At 35.4% G+C, this 19707-nt stretch overlaps 1 protein-coding gene across 3 annotated transcripts in view; it reads right to left on the bottom strand.

Moving 5' to 3' along the window:
• The window catches only part of LOC127833423 (zinc finger protein 778-like), a 62596-nt gene that overhangs the window by 25854 nt on the left and 17035 nt on the right, over positions 1-19707 (bottom strand). For 2 of the 3 annotated variants that reach the window (XM_052358661.1, XM_052358667.1), the window contains exon 5: positions 10918-11382. The exons of the other annotated variant lie outside the window; for it this stretch is intronic. In XM_052358661.1, coding sequence (XP_052214621.1) covers positions 10918-11382 — 465 coding nt within the window. The remainder of the gene's footprint in view (positions 1-10917; positions 11383-19707) is intronic. 3 annotated transcript variants of the gene reach the window in all.

The raw sequence follows: 19707 nt of genomic DNA, 5'->3' as shown, positions 1-19707 counted from the left end.
ACAAGATTTTACTATAGCCATATAAGGAAAAATGCCCCGCCCCTTGACAGTCATGTTTTTCAAGTAAACGTAACCATTTTCGAACTCATTCAAGATATCATTGAGACCAATCTTCTGACCAAATTTCATGAAGATTGGACAATAAATGTGGCCTCTAGAGTGTTAACAAGGTTTTTACAAGGGAGTTAACTACCGGTATTAAAAAGTATGTACAGGTTATCTTTCTTTAACAGACTGTTTACATGTTTTCACTACAAACATATAGAGAAAACTGCCCCACCCCCTGGCGGCCATGTTTTTCCGCCCATCATGACCATTATCGAACTCGTCCGAGATATCTATAAAATCGATCTTTAGACAAAATGTCAAACGCCAAAAATGTGACTTCTAACATGGTCACAAGCTATTTTACTATATAAATATAAGGAAAATGACCCCCCCCCCTGACGGCCATGTTTTTTTACTGATCCGAACCATTTTCGAACTCAATTGTCGTATCCAGAAATCAAATGTTCTGACCAAATTTCATAAAGATTGGACCAAACATGTGACTTCTAGACATGACATGTTTTCACTATATACATATAGAGAAAACTGCCCCACCCCTGGCGGCCATGTTTTTTCACCGATCTGGACCACTTTCGAACTCGTCCGAGTTATCAATAAAACCAAAGTTTTGACCAAGTTTCATGATGATTAGGCTAAAAGTGTGACTTCTAGAGTGTTCACAATTTTTATCTATAGCCATATAAGGAATACTGTCCCGCCCGCTGGCAGCCATATTTTTCAACGGACCGGAACCATTTTCAACTCAACCAACATATCATTAAGACTCAACTAACATATCATTAAGACAAACATTTTGACAAAGTAACATGAAAATTGGGCATCAAATGTGACTTCTACAGTGTTCACAAAGTTTTCTTTTTTTTTGACATAGTGACCTAGTTTTTGACCCAGCAAGACCCAGTTTCGAACTCGGTCGAGGTATCATTGGTATGAATGTTCTGACCAAGTTTCATGAAGATTGGACAATAAATGTGGCCTCTAGAGAGTTCACAAGGCAAAATGTTGACGACGGACGACGTACGATGGGCGACGGAAAAAAGGCGATCACAAAAGCTCACCATGAGCACGTTGTGCTCAGGTGAGCTAAAAAAATGTTACAGTAATTGTTGCTTTTATTTAACAATTAACACTTTTAACTGATAACAATTATAAATAAACGACATCCAATGACCCTCGATTTGTCTTTTTATTTGACATATACTCAGATGCTGATTGAGCAACTTTAAAAACGAACCAGCTAACACCACTCAGTAAATGTTAATTACAACAAGGGCTGTTTGTAAAACAAGCATGCCCCATACGGGCTGTCAGTTGTAGTTGCAGCCATTGTGTGAATCTGCCAGTCATGATCAATGTACCTATGAAGTTTCATGATCCTAGGCCTAAAATTTCTTGAGTTATCATCAGGAAACCATTTTACTGTTACGATTCACTGTGACCTTGACCTTTGACCTAGTGACCTGAAAATTGATAGGGGTCATCTGCCAGTCATGATCAATGTACCTATGAAGTTTCATGATCCTAGGCCAAAGCATTCTTGAGTTATCATCCGGAAAACCTTTTACTATTTCGAGTCACTGTGACCTTGACCTTTGACCTAGTAACCTGAAAATCAATAGGTGTCATCTGCCAGTCATGATCAATGTACCTATGAAGTTTCATGATCCTAGGCCTAAGCCTTCTTGAGTTATCATCCGGAAACCATCTGGTGGACGGACCGACGGACGGACCGACGGACGGACCGACGGACGGACCGACGGACCGACATGTGCAAAACAATATACCCCCTCTTCTTCGAAAGGGGGCATAAAAATGAAAAAAGCTGCAACAATACATAAAACATGCTAAATTACAATTAAACCTTATCTCAGTAAAATCATATTCAGCTGACTAACTCAATCATCAAAACAAAAAGTTATTAACGAAAATATCAATTGTTGTAATGTATGTTGTCATAATTTTATCTGTACTGTGATAAACAATGCTACTCAAAACATTGAAAAGGTTAAAATAAGCTATCGAAGCTTCAAAAATCTTGATGTAAATGCTCATAATGTTGATCTGTCTAATATTAGGATCCCAAACGTAAATGAGATTGACCCTAGTTCTGAATATGTAAATATTATGTATCAAAATTTTGAGTCTGCTTTTTCAGACGTTTACGATAAACATGTACAAGTAAAACAAATGTACAATAAAAACAAACAAGTACCATATATGAACAGAACACTACGTAAAGCAATTTATCTTTAAAAAATGTACCTGCACAAATTCCAAAAACTTAAAAACACCGGAAAATTGGAAAATTTATAAAAAAACAAAGAAACCTTGTAAATAAATTAAAACACAAATCAGCAAACCAATATTTTCAAGAAAGATGCATTGGTGGGGCAAAACATCAGATCTTTGGAAAAACATTAAGCCATTTTTATCCAATAAATCAAGTACAGAACTGCCAAAAATAATTTTACATGAAAACAACAAAATCACAACCAATGGCAACGATAACGTTGAAATTTTTAATTCAAACTTAGCAAATGTTAACCAGTCCATCGGTGAAAACTACACTTTTGACCCAGATAGTTACCCAGGGCTCAAAAAAAATCATGAAAATTATCCAGATGTTTGTACTTTGAATTTTAAACCAGTAGCAATGCCCGATGTTGCCAAAGAAATCAATATGCTAAATGTAAAGAAAGCCACTGGAGTTGACAAATTATCAGCTAGGCTTTTAACAAGAAACCGTCAGAGACGGGTGATGCTCCCCAAAGTTTTTTTTGTCACAATATTACACTATATATTCAGATAAAAGGAAACGTCTTGAGGGCACTGTAGTTGGGGGGACAAGAATATTTTATTTTTTTTCAAAGGGCCATAACTCTGTGAACAAAAAAACGTCAGAGACGAGTGATGCTCCCCAAAGTTTTTTTTTCACAATATTGCACTACATATTCAGATAAAAAGGAAACGTCTTGAGGGCACAGTAGTTGGGGGACAATATCTTCTTTATAGACAATTTCAAAGGGCCATAACTCTGTGAAAAATCATCCGACCAGAACCCGCTGATAATATGCACATCTCCTCTTGGTAGTGAAGCTTCCCATAAAGTTTCATTTAATTCCGGTCATTAGTTGCTAAGAAATAGCCCGGACAAGAATTGCACTATATGTACAGTTAATGGAAAATTTCAAAGGGCCATAACTCTGTGAAAAATCATCCGACCAGAACCCGCTGATAATATGCACATCTCCTCTTGGTAGTGAAGCTTCCCATAAAGTTTCATTTAATTCCGGTCATTAGTTGCTGAGAAATAGCCCGGACAAGAAGTGCACATTATGAACAGTTAATGGAAAAATTCAAAGGGCCATAACTCTGTGAAAAATCATCCGACCAGAACCCGCTGATTATGTGCACATCTCCTTTTGGTAGTGAAGCTTCCCATAACTTTTCATTGAATTCCGGTCATTAGTTGCTAAGAAATAGCACGGACAAGAATTGCACTATATGTACAGTAAATGGAAATTTTCAAAGGGCCAAAACTCTGTGAAAAATCATCCGACCAGAACCCGCTGATAATATGCACATCTCCTCTTGGTAGTGAAGCTTCCCATAAAGTTTCATTGAATGCGGGTCATTAGTTGCTGAGAAATAGCCCGGACAAGAATTGCACTATATGCACATTTAATGGAAAATTTCAAAGGGCCATAACTCTGTGAAAAATCATCCGACCAGAACCCGCTGATAATATGCACATCTCCTCATGGTAGTGAAGCTTCCCAAAAAGTTTCATTGATTCAGGTCATTAGTTGCTGAGAAAAAGCCCGGACAAAAATTGTGCACGGACGGACGGACGGACACACGGACGGACCGACGGACGAAGCGGCGCCTATATGCTCCCCACTAATTTTTTGGGGGGAAGCATACAAATTGGTTAACCGGCTTTAACTAAGCCTCTTTCAAATCTTGTAAACATTTTTATTGCCACAAGTACTTTTCCAGATAAACTCAAAATGGCACAAGTCACACCCTTATACAAGAAAAATGACCCTTTCTGCAAATCCAACTATAGGCCAGAAAGTGTTTTACCAAGACCGCTCATCTCTTTTCTTTTTAAAGGTGAAGGGACTCTCATTTTCAATCACAAAGGAGGGAGGGGTGGAGTGAAGAGGGGTTTATAGTGTGGGGGTGAGGACATTTATTATTACATTATTTTCCAAAAATGCGAAAAAAAATCGGGGGGGGGGGGGTTCAAACAATAAAAATAAAAATTTGTGTTTTTTAACCGTTTCAAAAAAAAAGAAATTTGGGAAGGTGGGGTGGGGGGGGTATAGTGTGAGGGTGTGGTGGTCATTTGTGAGATGATCTTAAAAAAATAAAAAAATAAAGGGGGGGGATTCGGGTGGGGGGAGGGGGGGATTCTTGGGTGCGATGGTAGGACGGTAGTTCAAACATAAATCAATAAAAATAAAAATTTATGTTTTTGAACCGTTTCAAAAAAAAAGAAATTTGGGAGGGTGGGGTGGGGGGGGTATAGTGTGAGGGTGTGGTGGTCATTTGTGAGATGATCTTAAAAAAAAAAAATAGGGGGGGGGTGGGATTCGGTGGGGGGGAGGGGGAATTCTAGGGTGCGATGGTTGGACGGTAGCTCAAACATAAATTAATAAAAATAAAAATTTGTGTTTTTTAACTGTTTCAAAAAAAAAAGAAATTTGGGAGGGTGGGGTGGGAGGGGGGTATAGTGTGAGAGTGTGGTGGTCATTTGTGAGATGATCTTAAAAAAAAAAAATAGGGGGGTGGGATTCGGGTGGGGGGAGGGGGGGGATTCTACGGTGCGATGGTTGGACGGTATTTCAAACATAAAATAATAAAAATAAATCTTTGTGTTTTTTAACAATTTCAAAAAAAAATAATTTGGTGGGGATGGGGTGGGGGGTATAGTGTGAGGGTGTGGTGGTCATTTGTGAGATGATCTTAAAAAAAAAAATAGGGGGGGATTCGGGGGGGGGGGCACGGGGGATGGTTTGGGTGGAGTCTATTGTGGTATGTCAGGTAAGAGTAGTTTTGTCAAAGTATCAATCAAATCTAATCATAAATAAAGAAGTTATGGCAATTTTAGCAATATTTAATAATTTGACCTTGAGAGTCAAGGTCATTAAAAGGTCAAGGTTAAATTCAACTTGCCAGGTACAGGAACCTCATGATAGCATGAAAGTATTTGAAGTTTGAAAGCAATAGCCTTAATAGTTAAGAAGTAATGTGGATCGAAACACAAAATTTAACCATATATTCAAAGTTACTAAGTCAAAAAAGGGCCATAATTCCGTAAAAATGACAACCAGAGTTATGCAACTTGTCCTTTTACTGTACCCTTATGATAATTTGCGAGTGTTCCAAGTATGAAAGCAATATCTATGATACTTTAGGGGTAAAGTGGACCAAAACACAAAACTTAACCAAATTTTCTAAGTATAAAGGACCCATAATTCCGTCCAAATGCCAGTCAGAGTTACATAACTTTGCCTGCACAGTCCCCTTATGATAGTTTATAAGTGTTGCAAGTATGAAAGCAATAGCTTTGATACTGTAGGAATAAAGTGGACCTAAACACAAAACATAACCAAATTTTCAATTCTCTAAGTATAAAAAGGGCACATTATTCTGTCAAAATGCCAGTCAGAGTTACATTACTTTGCCTGCACAGTCCGCTTATGCTAGTTAGTAAGTGTTGCAAGTATGAAAGCAATAGCTTTGATACTTCCGGAATAAAATCGACCTAAACACAAAACTTGACCAAAATTTTTAATTTTCTAAGTATAAAAAGGGCACATAATTCTGTCAAATTGCATGCCAGAGTTATCTAACTTTGCCTGCCCAGTCCTCTCATGATAGTAAGTAAGTGTACCAAGTTTGAATGCAATAGCATTGATACTTTCTGAGAAAAGTGGACCTAAACGCAAAACTTAACCGGACGCCAACGCCGACGCCGACGCCAAGGTGATGACAATAGCTCATAATTTTTTTTCAAAAAATAGATGAGCTAAAAATGAGAAAGTTATTGCTAAACAACTAAACTCTCATTTTGATACAATTTTAAATAAATTTTTTATGTGCTTTTAGGAAGGGACTTTGCTGTCAAACCATCCTATAAAAACTTCCCGAGGAATGGAGGCAGGCTCTGGATAAAAACCATTACGCTGCAGCAATTATCATGGACCTGTCCAATCCCTTCGATTGCCTGCCGCATGATATACTGCCGTCAAAACTGTCAGCATATGGTAGTCAGAGCCTGCATCCAGACTCCTCCAGTCTTACCTCTCTAACAGAAAACAGCAAATTAAAATAGGAGATACAGTTAGTGCATGGGCCAGTACAACAAAAGGAGTACCCCAGGGGTCTATCCTGGGGCCCCTACTGTTCAAAGTCTTTATTAACTATATTTTTTATTTTATAAATAGATCTAACCTGTTTAATTATGGAGATGATAATACTCTTTCATTTTACACAACAAACTTTGATGAACTTATAAGTGTCTTACAACATGAAAGCAACATTCTTATTGATTGGTTTCACTTAAACAAAATGCAAGCTAACCCTCACAAATTCCAATCTTTTGCAATAGGCAAATCAACTTCTAGTAAAAAAAACTCATTTAAGATAGGTGATGCCGATATTACTTGCGAAAAAGTTGTTAAACTACTTGGTATTGACATAGACTATAAACTTAATTTTGATACACATATACAAGGATTATGTAAGAAGGCTGCTACTCAGATTAACATCTTAAAAAGACTTGGCAGAAATTTAAGTGTAGCAAACAAACTTTTAATTTTCCATACTTTCATACTATCAAATTTTAATTTTTGCCCAATGACCTAGCATTTCTGTTCAGAAACTAATATTAAAAAGATGAAAAACTTCAGGAAAGGGCAATTCGTTTTATATACAACGACTATAGCACTCCATATAGTGATCTTTTACATAGGGTAGACCTTTCGTCCCTGCAAATAAGACGTATAAGATCAATGGCTATTGAAACATTTAAAATCATAAATGAAATTTCTCCACCTTTGTTAAATGATTTGGTTGTTAAGAGACAATCAACCATAAATTTTAGATACACAAATATTTTACAGATACCACAGGTACGCGCATCAACATATGGTAAAAATTCGTTTAGATATGCTGCCCCCTCACTGTGGAACTCCCTACCGGAAAACTTAAGAAAATGTACAATTTTTTCGCAATTTAAAACTTTAATTAGTTCGTGGAATGGAAACATATGTAAGTGCAAAAGCTGTAGATTGAATGGAATTTCCACAGCAAGGGAGCATCACATCATTTCGTTCTGAAGTTTTACTTTGTGTACTTGATTAAGTTCCAAAGTTTTACTTGTGCCTCACGTGGGTAATTTTTTACTTAAATGTTATATGCTGTTAGTATTTTTCTTAGCTTTGTATGCTTTGTGTGCTGTTCATGCTCTGTATGCTTTGTAGGCTCTGTATGCTTTATATGCTTTGCGTGCTCTGTATGCTTTGTATACTTTGTGAGCTATGCATGTTTTTGTGTGCTTTATATACTTATATGCTTTGTTTTGCTTAGTATACTTTGTGTGCTTTGCATGTTTTGTGTGCTCTATATACTGTATATGCCTGTTTGCTTGGTATATTTTGTGTGCTGTGTATGCCTTATATATTCTGTATGATGCAGTTATTGACCCAAATCAGCCACTTGATCGGAAAGATTGACATCTTCCACATTTAACTGATATATTCATTCCCAAATACTATCTTAAACATTTGAAATTTATCTTTTCTGCTCTAACATTTCGAGAAAAACAGCGATGCAACAGATATTCTTGAAATGAAAATCTCCCGAGATTTCACGGTCATATAACGTTATTTCTATTTTTAGTAACATACCATGTGCTCAAGTGTTTTCATATTCAGAATGACATTTCCCGGTATTTTAAATTATTATTGCGTGTTTTGTAAACAAATTGTAGTGTAAATTAAAACTCAAAGTAAATATTATTTAAAACTACATGATTCACACTGAAAACAGTCTTATACCCCACCAGCACCCAATTGTATAAACGCTGGTTAAAGTTACCGCTCTGTAACTTTTAAACCTTGGTAAGTTTGCGGTTATTCAGGTTTAGTAACCGTCAAGGTAACTCGATTGTATAAACAAGAAATACCGCAAAGTAACTAAACCTCGCATAGTGGAATTTAACCAACGGTAAATTTAACCAAAACATTCCCACAATGCATTTTCTAATGACGTAATTTTCGCGCGAAGTGACACGCTTCGATTTCGTTAACAAACAAAATAAACCGCGTCATGTATTTTTTTTTATCAAATTAATTTACAAATGCTTTTACAATAAAATAAAGTGTACATTTTAACTACGAGTTCATCAAATTTTTCAAAATGTTTACGAACATTTGTCACAGACCAGGGAAAAAAATATCATGATGTCGGGATTTGCCTCATTAAGCGGAATCCCTGGTGCTTCCAACTGCGAGAGAGTGCTTGCAAAGACGCCTAATTTTCTTGTTTTTTAAATGATGTAACATATTCATGGTCGCCGTAACATGCTAGCCTATTCTTCTAATTTTGCTTATAACCCGTTTTCTTATGACTGCGTTAAAAAAATAATATCTTTCGCCAAATAACGATGTTTACACATTCAAAGCACAACGCTGAGTATATCATTAACTTAAAATTACATCCGAAAATCACTCTGTCTGTAGTCCGATATTGCATATTGAAATTAAGAAAAGTGCGAGTCTTTTTGACGATTTACTATAAACGCGACTTATTTCACACGTACATGCACTGTATATCGACGCATTTCAATTGTCAATTTATCACAATTTCCTTATTTCGTGCAATGTGCATTGTTTATAATCCGTGCATATACTTTTAACATTTTTAGAATGTACAACAAGCCATACAAATATCGCACAATTCATAAATAATCTGCAATATATGCTTTCCGATTAAATTCATGTTAGGCATAGAGATGTGTAAAGTATAAGATGATAAAAATAGCACCACACTGGAATTCGGAATGTCCCATTTTTTACACGGGTAATAACGACTCATTTATCTGTTGTGTAATGGAATGTTTTTCATTCTTTGTTTACTTATATATTAAATTATTTTCGTGTACAATAAGGGCATTTACCATAGACAAATAAAACATCGTGTAAGTTTAAACATATGTTTGTATGCAGAAATCTGCAAATTTAACCGAGTTTACCAACGGCTATTATTTGTTAAACTGCTCCGGTTCATTTGAACAGCAGTAATGTAGAGTACGTGACGTAGCGTGTGACGAAAAGAAAGTTTATGGAGTTCATAAACTCATTTGAAAATAGTAATAGGATAGCATTAGGGTCTTTATTAAACAATGCTAAAATAATAATTAAAGACCCTAGATGCAAAATTGTTAATTATTGAGTTAAATGGGTTATTTATGGATTTTAAAGGATTATTAAAGGTAAGATACTAGTTCGAACGTGTTTTGGTTTTTGTTTGTACTTTTGTCGTTAACTGTTTTCGGAGAAATGATTTTAACATGGGCGCCATTGATGCATCGGATCACACACGGCATATCCATAACATTATATTAAAAAACACGTTCTGCGTGTCCTTAAATTCGTCGTCCGAAGTCGGAAAACGTATTGCCCTGTAAATTAAGTCAAATAAAGTGTCAGTCGCTGCAATTGTCTGTTTACTTGTAGAAATGTCCAAGGTTGTCGATGGTTAGCTTTTATAATGTCGCGCGACTCGGCCATTTTGTGTAAGTTACCTCTCGGTTAGTTGTACTTACCCACCTAGAGAAGCAGGGTATGTTTTAACTGGGTTTTAACCGATCGGTATAACTTACCCAATTTTATACAAACGCTTACCGACCAGTAACCAACAAGTTACCGACTTTTAACCGCCGGTATGTGGTTAACCGCCGGTTTAACTGTTTATACAATCGGGTGCAGACGTAAGTTGTTAATCACAAATAATAGATTTCAGAAAACGAAAGTAATGTTTACTATTTCAGCAAAAACTGTCAAGGTCGATCCGAAAGAATCCAAATGAAAACTCGTCACGTGACAAAGCGACAATTGCGTCAAAATTGTGAATTTCAGATTGATGAGTATTATTTTCATATATTGTAAGATGCATTTGAAACATTTGAACATTAAAATATTCTCCCGATGCAGTAATTTATATTCATTCACCAATATATGTAGAAATGTATCCAAGAAAATAAGCTTTCTTTGATTTATACCGTGACATAAATTGTTGACTTTCGATACGGGGTTCGCTTCAGAATGATGAAGTTATGGCTGTTCATATATATATTTATATATTTGATAGTGAATTTTTTTTCAGAAAAGTTTATTTTTCGTTATAATATGATTATTTATTTATCAAAATGATAATTTCACTAATTAATATCATAGCCACACGCTAACCACCTGTGCTTCAGCGTACAGATATGTAAATAATATATAAACTGTACGCTAAAGTTTCTTTAGCTAAGATAACCTATGTTATCTTGTATGCGTCATTTGCGGAAAGAAACGAATAAAAAGTAAAAATACTTTTACGATATGATGATGACATGAAAGGGTCTATACATGACCGGATGCTTTTTTATGTCGAACGAGGCCACTCATGTACTTATACGTCGCGTCACAAGTGCAGATGAACTTTTGATCGCTATGCTTCGCCACCATGTGATTCCTTAGGCTTGCCCGATGGCTGTATACTGTATCACATACATGGCACTTGAACACTTTTTCTTTGGAGCAAACGAGAACATGTTCACTTTGAGCATACCGGCTATTGAAGGTCTTGCGACAATGCTCGCACGAATATGGTTTTGCTCCTGTGTGTGTGTTCAGATGGTCTTGAAATTTAGAGCTCTGTCTGAATATTTTCCCGCAATTTGCGAATGGGCATTGTTTGTCATAGTTGACAAGCTCTGCCTCGTGGGTTTTCTTGTGAAATTCGATATAATTGCGACTGGAAAAAATCTTTCCACAGCTTTCGCACACGATTGGGCTATGTTTCACCTCAATGTGTTTTTTTTTATCTTCCTCAGTCTTAAAGAACTGAGTGCACACTGAGCACTTTATGCATCCATTCTCGTGTGTCTTCAAATGGCGATTCAAGCTAGCTTTCCTATAATAACTTTCCTCACAAATTCCACACGAGAACCGCTCGCTAGTAGACGACTTCTCTTCTAAACTAATGTCTAACAACGAGCCGTTGGCGGCATTCATTAACTCCGATTCGCTCATCCTGAAATATATTATGTAACGTTTATCCACACTGGTATGCAGAATGTGTTGTATAACGACGGATATGCACAACTTTGACATCACAATCGTGTGATTAAATCGACCGCCTGTACCATTATTGCTAGTTTTGTATTTACTGGCATTGAGCCAAAAAAATCCAATAGAATTTAGGCCCTGCATCGCTGCTGAAATTTAGCTCTTAAGTGCAGTTTCACGGTGAAGATGCATATCGGTGGCCTTTCAGTCAAAATTCTGCCTCTCTGTTCATTCTTGGCTGCCTCTCTGTCATAAACATAAAAAAATGGATAATCGTAATTCACAAAACAGATAAGAAAATCTAAAATGAAAATCCGTTAACACATTTGTGCATAAAAAAGAGGTGGTCCATGAGTTGAAGCATATATCCAGCTACAGGTTCACAGCATACCGCAGGTCCAAACACTTCTCACAAACTCTATCGAAGATGGAATGATTACGAGGGTGGTGGAACAATTGTGCATACATGCCACTTTGATGACTTTTTAACATAGCTATTCCGTAATATGTCAAATATGTTATGTAATTAATATCATTTTTATGATCAAAACTTAACGTTAAATGTACGCTTTATAGTAATTTTCTTCAATTTTACTTAAAAAATGCCTACTTTCGCTTTCGTTGTGGCACGGAAAGCCTCTCGATCGGCTCACTTTTCTGGATTGGAAGCCTAGTCATCGATTGACATTTTTATTTTTCTCAGTAAAATGATTTTAACAGTTGTATTTATAGTAAAACTCTAAATGTCAGAATATTGGATGTAAATATCAAAGGCGAAAGGGGACTTTTAACGTACTTATTTGGACTAACGTTATCGGCTACATATTTGAAGTATCTTTTAAAATGTACATGTATAAATCCGTCAGTAATGAAGATCGCTGAAGAAGAATGATGAATTGCAGAAATAATGAACACATATTGGTGACAACGTGTTTACAGTACTTAATGCAATATCAAAAGATTCGGTAAACTGCCACGAGTTCATGGATTTTCTCGTGCCAGTCACGTAATTTGTCGCCGGCTAGGCTCAGATTATCAAAAAGGCCCATTTTATATCTGCTCCTATTAAAACGGCTTTTTACAAGTGGATGAACCAGTCAATAAGTATCAATCCGTCCCTGTCCATTGACTCGGACTTATTTTGCTTCCTGATTCACTGAGCCCTGGTATCCAAATTTATTTATTTGATTGCAATTTTTATCTTTCAATTGTCGCCAATAGCCAAAACACAAAATTGTGTGCAGAAATATTTAAGAATTGAATAACATTTTTCTGCATTTCATCGGTGCGTTTATGCATAAATTAGGTGTATTTTTCCCTACAGTTCATACACCGATGAAATGCAGAAAAATGCTATTAAATTCTTATAATTACAACACAAAATGATCTTAAAGCTGAAATTATATCGTGTTAAGGGTCATTAAAGTCCTTTTTAAAGTAGCGTATGAATCTATTTTCAGTTTGGGTTTCATTTACGTCATACGGGTATATCGTTGAAATATCGTCGCAAAAAAATATAACGTCATTGAGCTATTGACCAATCAAAAACAACACCGTTATGTTTCGCGCAAAACATAACGTCATTTTGGCAACTTGTTTATGACCAGAATGTAGCGCCATGAATATTCATGTTAAAATTTGCATACGAAGTGGGTTCATCGGAAAATGAAAAAACCGGTCACGTAATCAAATTATCAAAATGCAGCATTCATATGAATGTGACAGAAGTTGTAATTATTTAAAAATGAAATATTTACAGCTAAAAAAATGCACACATACAAGATTCAATTTTGTAAAAGTTTAGCCTATAATAAGTCATATCCACTCGAGAAGAGAACTTTGATATATCAAGCGGTTTAGTTCGACGACTAGGCTTCCCGTGCCAGAAAAGTGAGCGTATATTTGAACGTACATTGAACGTAAAGTTTTGATCATAAAGATGATATCAATGGTATTACATAGTTGACATATAACGGGAAAGCTATGTTAAAAAGTCATCAACGTGGCATGTTTGCACGATTGTTACACCACCCTCGTCATCATTCCATCTTCGATAGAGTTTGTGATAAGTGTTTGGACCTGCGGAATACTGTGAAACTGTAGCTGGATATATGCTTCAACTCATGGACAACCTCTTTTTATGCGCAAATGTGTTTACGGGTTTTAATTTTAGATTTTCTTATCTGGTTTGTGAATTACGATAATCCATTTTTAGTTGTTCGCCTAGCGAACACTTATGTTGTTACTCAAAATTTCAAGTCGGTTCGGCTTATCTACGGATAGCCTACTACCTGCCACACATGCCGTATCCGCGCGAGAAACTGTTGTATAATTTATGCGACAGGTTTGAGTTCTCAAACTATATTCATTCACAAATGGAAACATTATATGAATATCGTGTTAAATGGAATAATTGCGAACGGAGCTTATCAAGAAAAGAATCAATAAACAATGAATGTGTTATACGTGTCGCGGAAGAGATTGTTTATGAATTATTAAAATAGTCCACTTTCTGCTGGGTCTTAATGACGTAGTACAGGTCATTCATAAACTGAGGCTATTAATTAATTCGGGAAAACAACGCAATAGTATAAGTTTAGCCTACGCTTGTTTATATTCTCAATTTATAAAACGTTGAACATGAGAACAACAATAACGAAGAGACGAAGTAAATAAAGAAGTGATTTTATTTTACATGATTGTTGTAATGTATGTATTGATGATATTGATTACAGTCCTGACCTCACTTTGAGCAGGGCCTCATTGGATCAAAAGCATAACAATCATGGGATTAAGTTGCTAGATCTGTGCAAAGCAACCGGTTTACGTATTGTTAACGGCCGGCTAGGAAATTCAAATCAGTATACCTTTTTGTCCAACAACGGGTGCTCAGTTATTGATCATTTGCTAACCGTTGATTGTAATTTTTCACAATTTTTATGTTTTTTTGTTGGAGATTTTAATGAATGGAGCGATCATGCCCCAATACTCTTTACATTAAGCTGCGGTCATAATAGGCTTGTAAACACTAGTCATAAACAAAATAAATGTAAACGGAACGACAATTTTAGGGATCAATTTCGGTCAGGTATTATTGGTTATCTGACAAAATTTAATTCCATAGTAAATAATGTTAACTGCGAAAGCAGAGAATCTGTTAATAATATGATTAATGATTTTACTAATACTATACGAAGTGTAGCCGATCCACTCTTTTGTAAAACCGGCTATTTTAAAAATGACGTTAATTTTAATGTAAATAAACATGAGGAAAATAAGTGGTTTGATAGCGAATGCAAAGAAGCGCGTGTTTGCTATTTAGAAGCCCTGAAATTATTGAACATACATAAGACGGATGCTTGAAGAATAATTTTTTGTAAACGAAAAGAGGAGTATACAAATATTGTTACCAAAAAAAGCGTATATACTACAAAAATAAAATGCTTGAACTTGAGCAGATGAAAAAATGCAGGCCGAAGGTTTTTTGGAAACATTTTATATCAAAATCATATGAAACAGGTCTATAAAATTAGTGTTGTGTAACCGATTTATTGTATGTAAGGTGGTGTATCGGTTGTGACTAGTTCGACACACAGAAGTTCCGGTTTATGATGCTTGGTTTTATATTTCGAGATTGAAGGCTTGAATATCATTGGGAATCTTTCATGTTTTATAACATCTTTGTGACAGTTATGGTCATCTTTGTTTAAAGGTATCTGTCCCTGTGTATTTCCTACATTTATGGCCCAACTCGCTTCTATTTTCTTCTTTCCTTTTTGATAAAACTCTTGGGCTGTCAATAACTTTTACATTGGTTGTTGCACATCACTTTCACCTTGAAATATTAATATAACAGCAGTCACAGTGCTAACCTCCCCCAAGACTGAGAAAGACCAGGTCGGGAGTAGCTTATACTCCGTAAGTTATATGTGCAGTTTGTCAAAGTAAAGATGTATAAACACTATTGTTATTGTCACTGTGTTGTTTTCAGGATACCTATGTTTTAAGATAATAAATATGTTATCTTAATATGTCATTTGTATGTTAATATGTTGATTGGAACCAACACACAGCATACCATTATGTTTTAAAGATGAATATTAGTTTGATGTGTATGTATAATTATTTAGTATGGTTACCACGGTAACCACCTATAACTTGTAACCTTATTATTAAATATGCGTATTGGTAATTTGTATATTTTCAGGACGGTCAGTTACAGATCAGTTTCGATGCTCGTATATTTATTATATATCCACTCAATAAACTTGTAGCTGTCAGTGCCTTTGTTGGGATTCTGCCCCACATTTTTGAGCTGCCAGTGTTACACATATAAAAATTCAAGATATATTTCTTTGGATGATTTCCTCAAATATTTCGAAAATATGAGTACTGACATGTTCAACAGTAGCAATGAGGAATCGGAAGCTTTTAATGTTTATAATGATTTTAAAATTTGCCTAATGTTGTATATTAAGAACTTTGTCGAGAGATCAGCATTGACGAAATTTTGAATGCCGTAAAAAAATTTGAAACGCAGTAAATCACGAAGTAAATCATGTGGCAAAGACACTTTGTTAAGCGAATATTTTCTGGAAAGTATTGATATTTTATCGGCTCATATGTGTGACATGTTTAACGCAATTCTTAATTCAGGTGCTTTTCCAGATGCGTGGACAGAGGGAATAATTATACCAATTCATAAAAAGGGTCAGTAAATGACGTAAATAACTATCGAGGCATTACATTAGTAAGTTGTTTATCCAAAATATTTACAACAATATTAAATAAGCGTATCGAGAAAGTCTATAATGACAATAACATTATTTCGGATGCACAATTCGGATTTCAGAAAGGGCGATCTTCTATTGATGCCGCGTTTATTTTCATGTCTTTAATTCAACATTATTTGTATAAAAACAATCGCTTGTATGTTATTTTCGTCGAAATGATGAAATGCATCGATTCTATTTATAGAAACGGCCTGTGGCATAAATTGTACAAATCCGGAATTTCCGGTAAAATTCTTAGAATTGTACGCGATATGTATAGTAAAGTAAAATCGTGCGAAAACATTGTTCCTCATATTCTGATTTCTTTTCATATGCAGTAGGGCTTCGTCAAGGGGAGGTAATGTCACCTCTGTTATTTTCTATATTTGTGGAGGACCTAGAGTTGTTTCTACAAAACGACATAAAATCTGGCATACAAATCGATGATATTGTGCTTATAATTCTTCTTTTTGCCGATGACATGGCTATTGTTGGTAAATCACCGAGTAAAATTCAGACTCAATTGGATAATTTATAAGTATAGCAAACCTTGGGGTATACAAGTAAACACAGACAAAACAAAGATTATGTTTTTTCGTAAAAGAGGTGGACTATTGCGCTCCGAAAAATGGACATAACAGCATACCAATAGAAGCTGTAGATAACTTCAATTACCTTGGGCTGGTATTTAAATATACAGGTTTAATCTAAATCAAGAGCATCTAGCCGGAATGGCCCTTAAAGCGATGAACATTTTATTACACAAATGTAAAATGTATTACCTAAAAACAAAAGTTCTATGTCAATTATTTGACGCATTCGTTGGCTCTATTTTAAGTTATGGATCAGAGATATGGCCTATAATGGGGCTGCACAAAAAGTAAAAAAATTGAAAGGATCCACTTAAAGTTGTGTTTGCTTTTACTAAATGTCCCTACAAATACATTCACTGCCGCATTCTATGGAGAACTGGGTAGATACCCTATGTTTATAAATAGCTACGTTCGCATTTTAATTTATTGGCTCAAGATTATTTCGACTGATAATATCATCTTAAAGCGTATCTATTCCCAGGCTATCGTGTGACGATGGTAACCGAAATTGGGTACACAATGTAAGAAATAAGCGAATACGGACATACTTTCTTATTTGATAATGCGCAGTATTAAGATGTAAATTCATGTGTATGCACATTTAAAAATAGGGTCATAGATAACTTTAAACAAGAATGGTCTCGTTCCCTTGAACGTAGCTCTGTGCTCGATATGTATAAGCAGTTCAAAGCTACCTTAGAATACGAAACATATTTAAATGAAGTCTCTAGAAGCCTAAGATATTATTTTTGTAGATTGAGAATGTCTGCCAATCCTTTACTAATCCAGACTGGGAGACACCCTAATAAACCTAGAAATGAAAGAAATTGCTTATATTGTTTAAATAACAACACATTTAATATATAGAAGACGAATACCACTTTGTATGTATATGTCCTTGCTATTCCGATTTAAGAAAAAAAATATAAATAAGAAGTATCGTATACGACTATCCGTGTTTAAATATATACAGTTATTGAAATGTGTAAATAGAACTAAACTTATCAAGTTATCTTCATTTATAAAAGAAGCATTAGGTGTACGTTCTGCCTTTTATAACAATATTGTGTAATTGTTCATCTCCACTGCCTATTGGCAGTCATTAATAAACCGACTCTAATTAACTATTGTTACATGGTTAATACTTACTTCTTTCTTTCTGTTTATAAACTGTATGTTTATTAAATAACCATTGCTGTAATGTATTTCTTATACACCATTGTTTAAATGAAATGTTGTTAGTGTGTATAATTCAAGTTGTCACTTTGTAAACTATTTCTTGTGTTATAGACGATGTACAATGTACAAGTCTGAAATAAACTATCTTTCTTAAATAACTTCAATGATACGATAGACAACAACAAAAATGCTTCATAATCGCTAAAACCGATTATAAAAAACAATTAAATATAACACGAATGGTCTGTTTCGTAACCTCGTTCATGCTTCCACAGCGGGGATTTCTGGGAAACGCTCTTTTGTTCTCAACAGATAGCGGCGTTCTTTTGTATTTACGGGTGCTAACAACGCAACAGAAGAAGGTTAAGCTTGTTTATATTCACAGTTCTCAGTTTATAAATCGTTGGACATGAGTTTATCAATTACTACATGTATACTATAGATGACCTAAAATATACTTTATAATCGCTAAAACCGAAAACAACTAAATATAACAAGAAATATCTTTTCAAAATGTAGTCTTCGTAAACGCTGACTTTGAAATAAAATTTGCAATTTACTTTTCTTAATAGATAATTAAAATGAAAACAAAAGTTTAACTATTGTGTTGTCTTTTTTCACTTGTAAGTTGCATATTCACCGCATGAAATGTGTGTTATCATTGTCAAACCACACATTAGTGTAAGTAGATAAAACTAGAGCTTTGTCACAGACGTGACGTATACCTCCACGTGCCGCATTGACACAGACTATTTTGCACGCTGTCTTCACAAAAACAAGAGAATCTAATTTATGGCGATTTTTAAGAATTATAATGCCATTATCATTTATGGCCATTTTTGACCTTTGAACTCAAAGTGTGACCTTGACCTTGGAGATATCGACATAATTCTTTCGTGCTACACACCGTCCAATGATGGTAAACAAATAATTTTAAAATGTCACAATGAACTACATAGTTATGGCCCGGACAAGCTCATTAATGCCCATTTTTTACCTTTAAACTCAGTGTGACCTTGACCTTGGAGATATCAACGTAATTCTTTCGCGCAACACACCGTCCAATGATGAAGAACAAATGTGCCAAATAATTTGAAAATCTCACAATGAACGACTTAGTTATGGCCCAGACAAGCTCATTTATGGCCATATTTGACCTTTGAACTCAAAGTGTGACCTTGACCTTGGAGATATCAATGTGATTCTGTCGCGCGACACACCTTCCAATGATGGTGAACACATGTACCAAATGATTTTAAAATCTCACAATGCCCAACAACTTAGTTATGGCTCGCTCATGTACCGCCATTTTTGACCTTTGAACTCAAAGTGTTATCTTGACCTTAGAGATATCGACGTAATTTTTGCGCCCGACACACCGTCCAATTATGGTAAACAAATGTACCAAATGATTTTAAAATCTCACAATAAATGACAGTTATGGCCCGGACAAGCTCATTTATGGCCATTTTTGACCTTTGAACTCAAAGTGTGACATTGACCTTTGAGATATCGACGTTATTCTTTCGCGCGAAACAACATCCAATGATGGTGATCAAATGTGCCAACTGATTTTAAAATCTAACAATTAACCACAAAGTTATTGCCCGGAAAAGAGTTCGGGATAAACAACCGACCAACGGACCGACAGACAGACCGACAAAGTGACTCCTTTATAGCCGCAATTACCAATGGTAATGGGGGTATAACAAGAAATATCTTTAACAAGATATACAGCGTTGATTG

This window comes from Dreissena polymorpha, chromosome 1 (assembly GCF_020536995.1).
Source record: "Dreissena polymorpha isolate Duluth1 chromosome 1, UMN_Dpol_1.0, whole genome shotgun sequence".
NCBI classification, from domain to species: Eukaryota; Metazoa; Mollusca; class Bivalvia; order Myida; family Dreissenidae; genus Dreissena; species Dreissena polymorpha.
The sequence above is the reverse complement of the archived record's forward strand: the minus strand, read 5'-3'. Positions and strand labels throughout refer to the sequence as shown.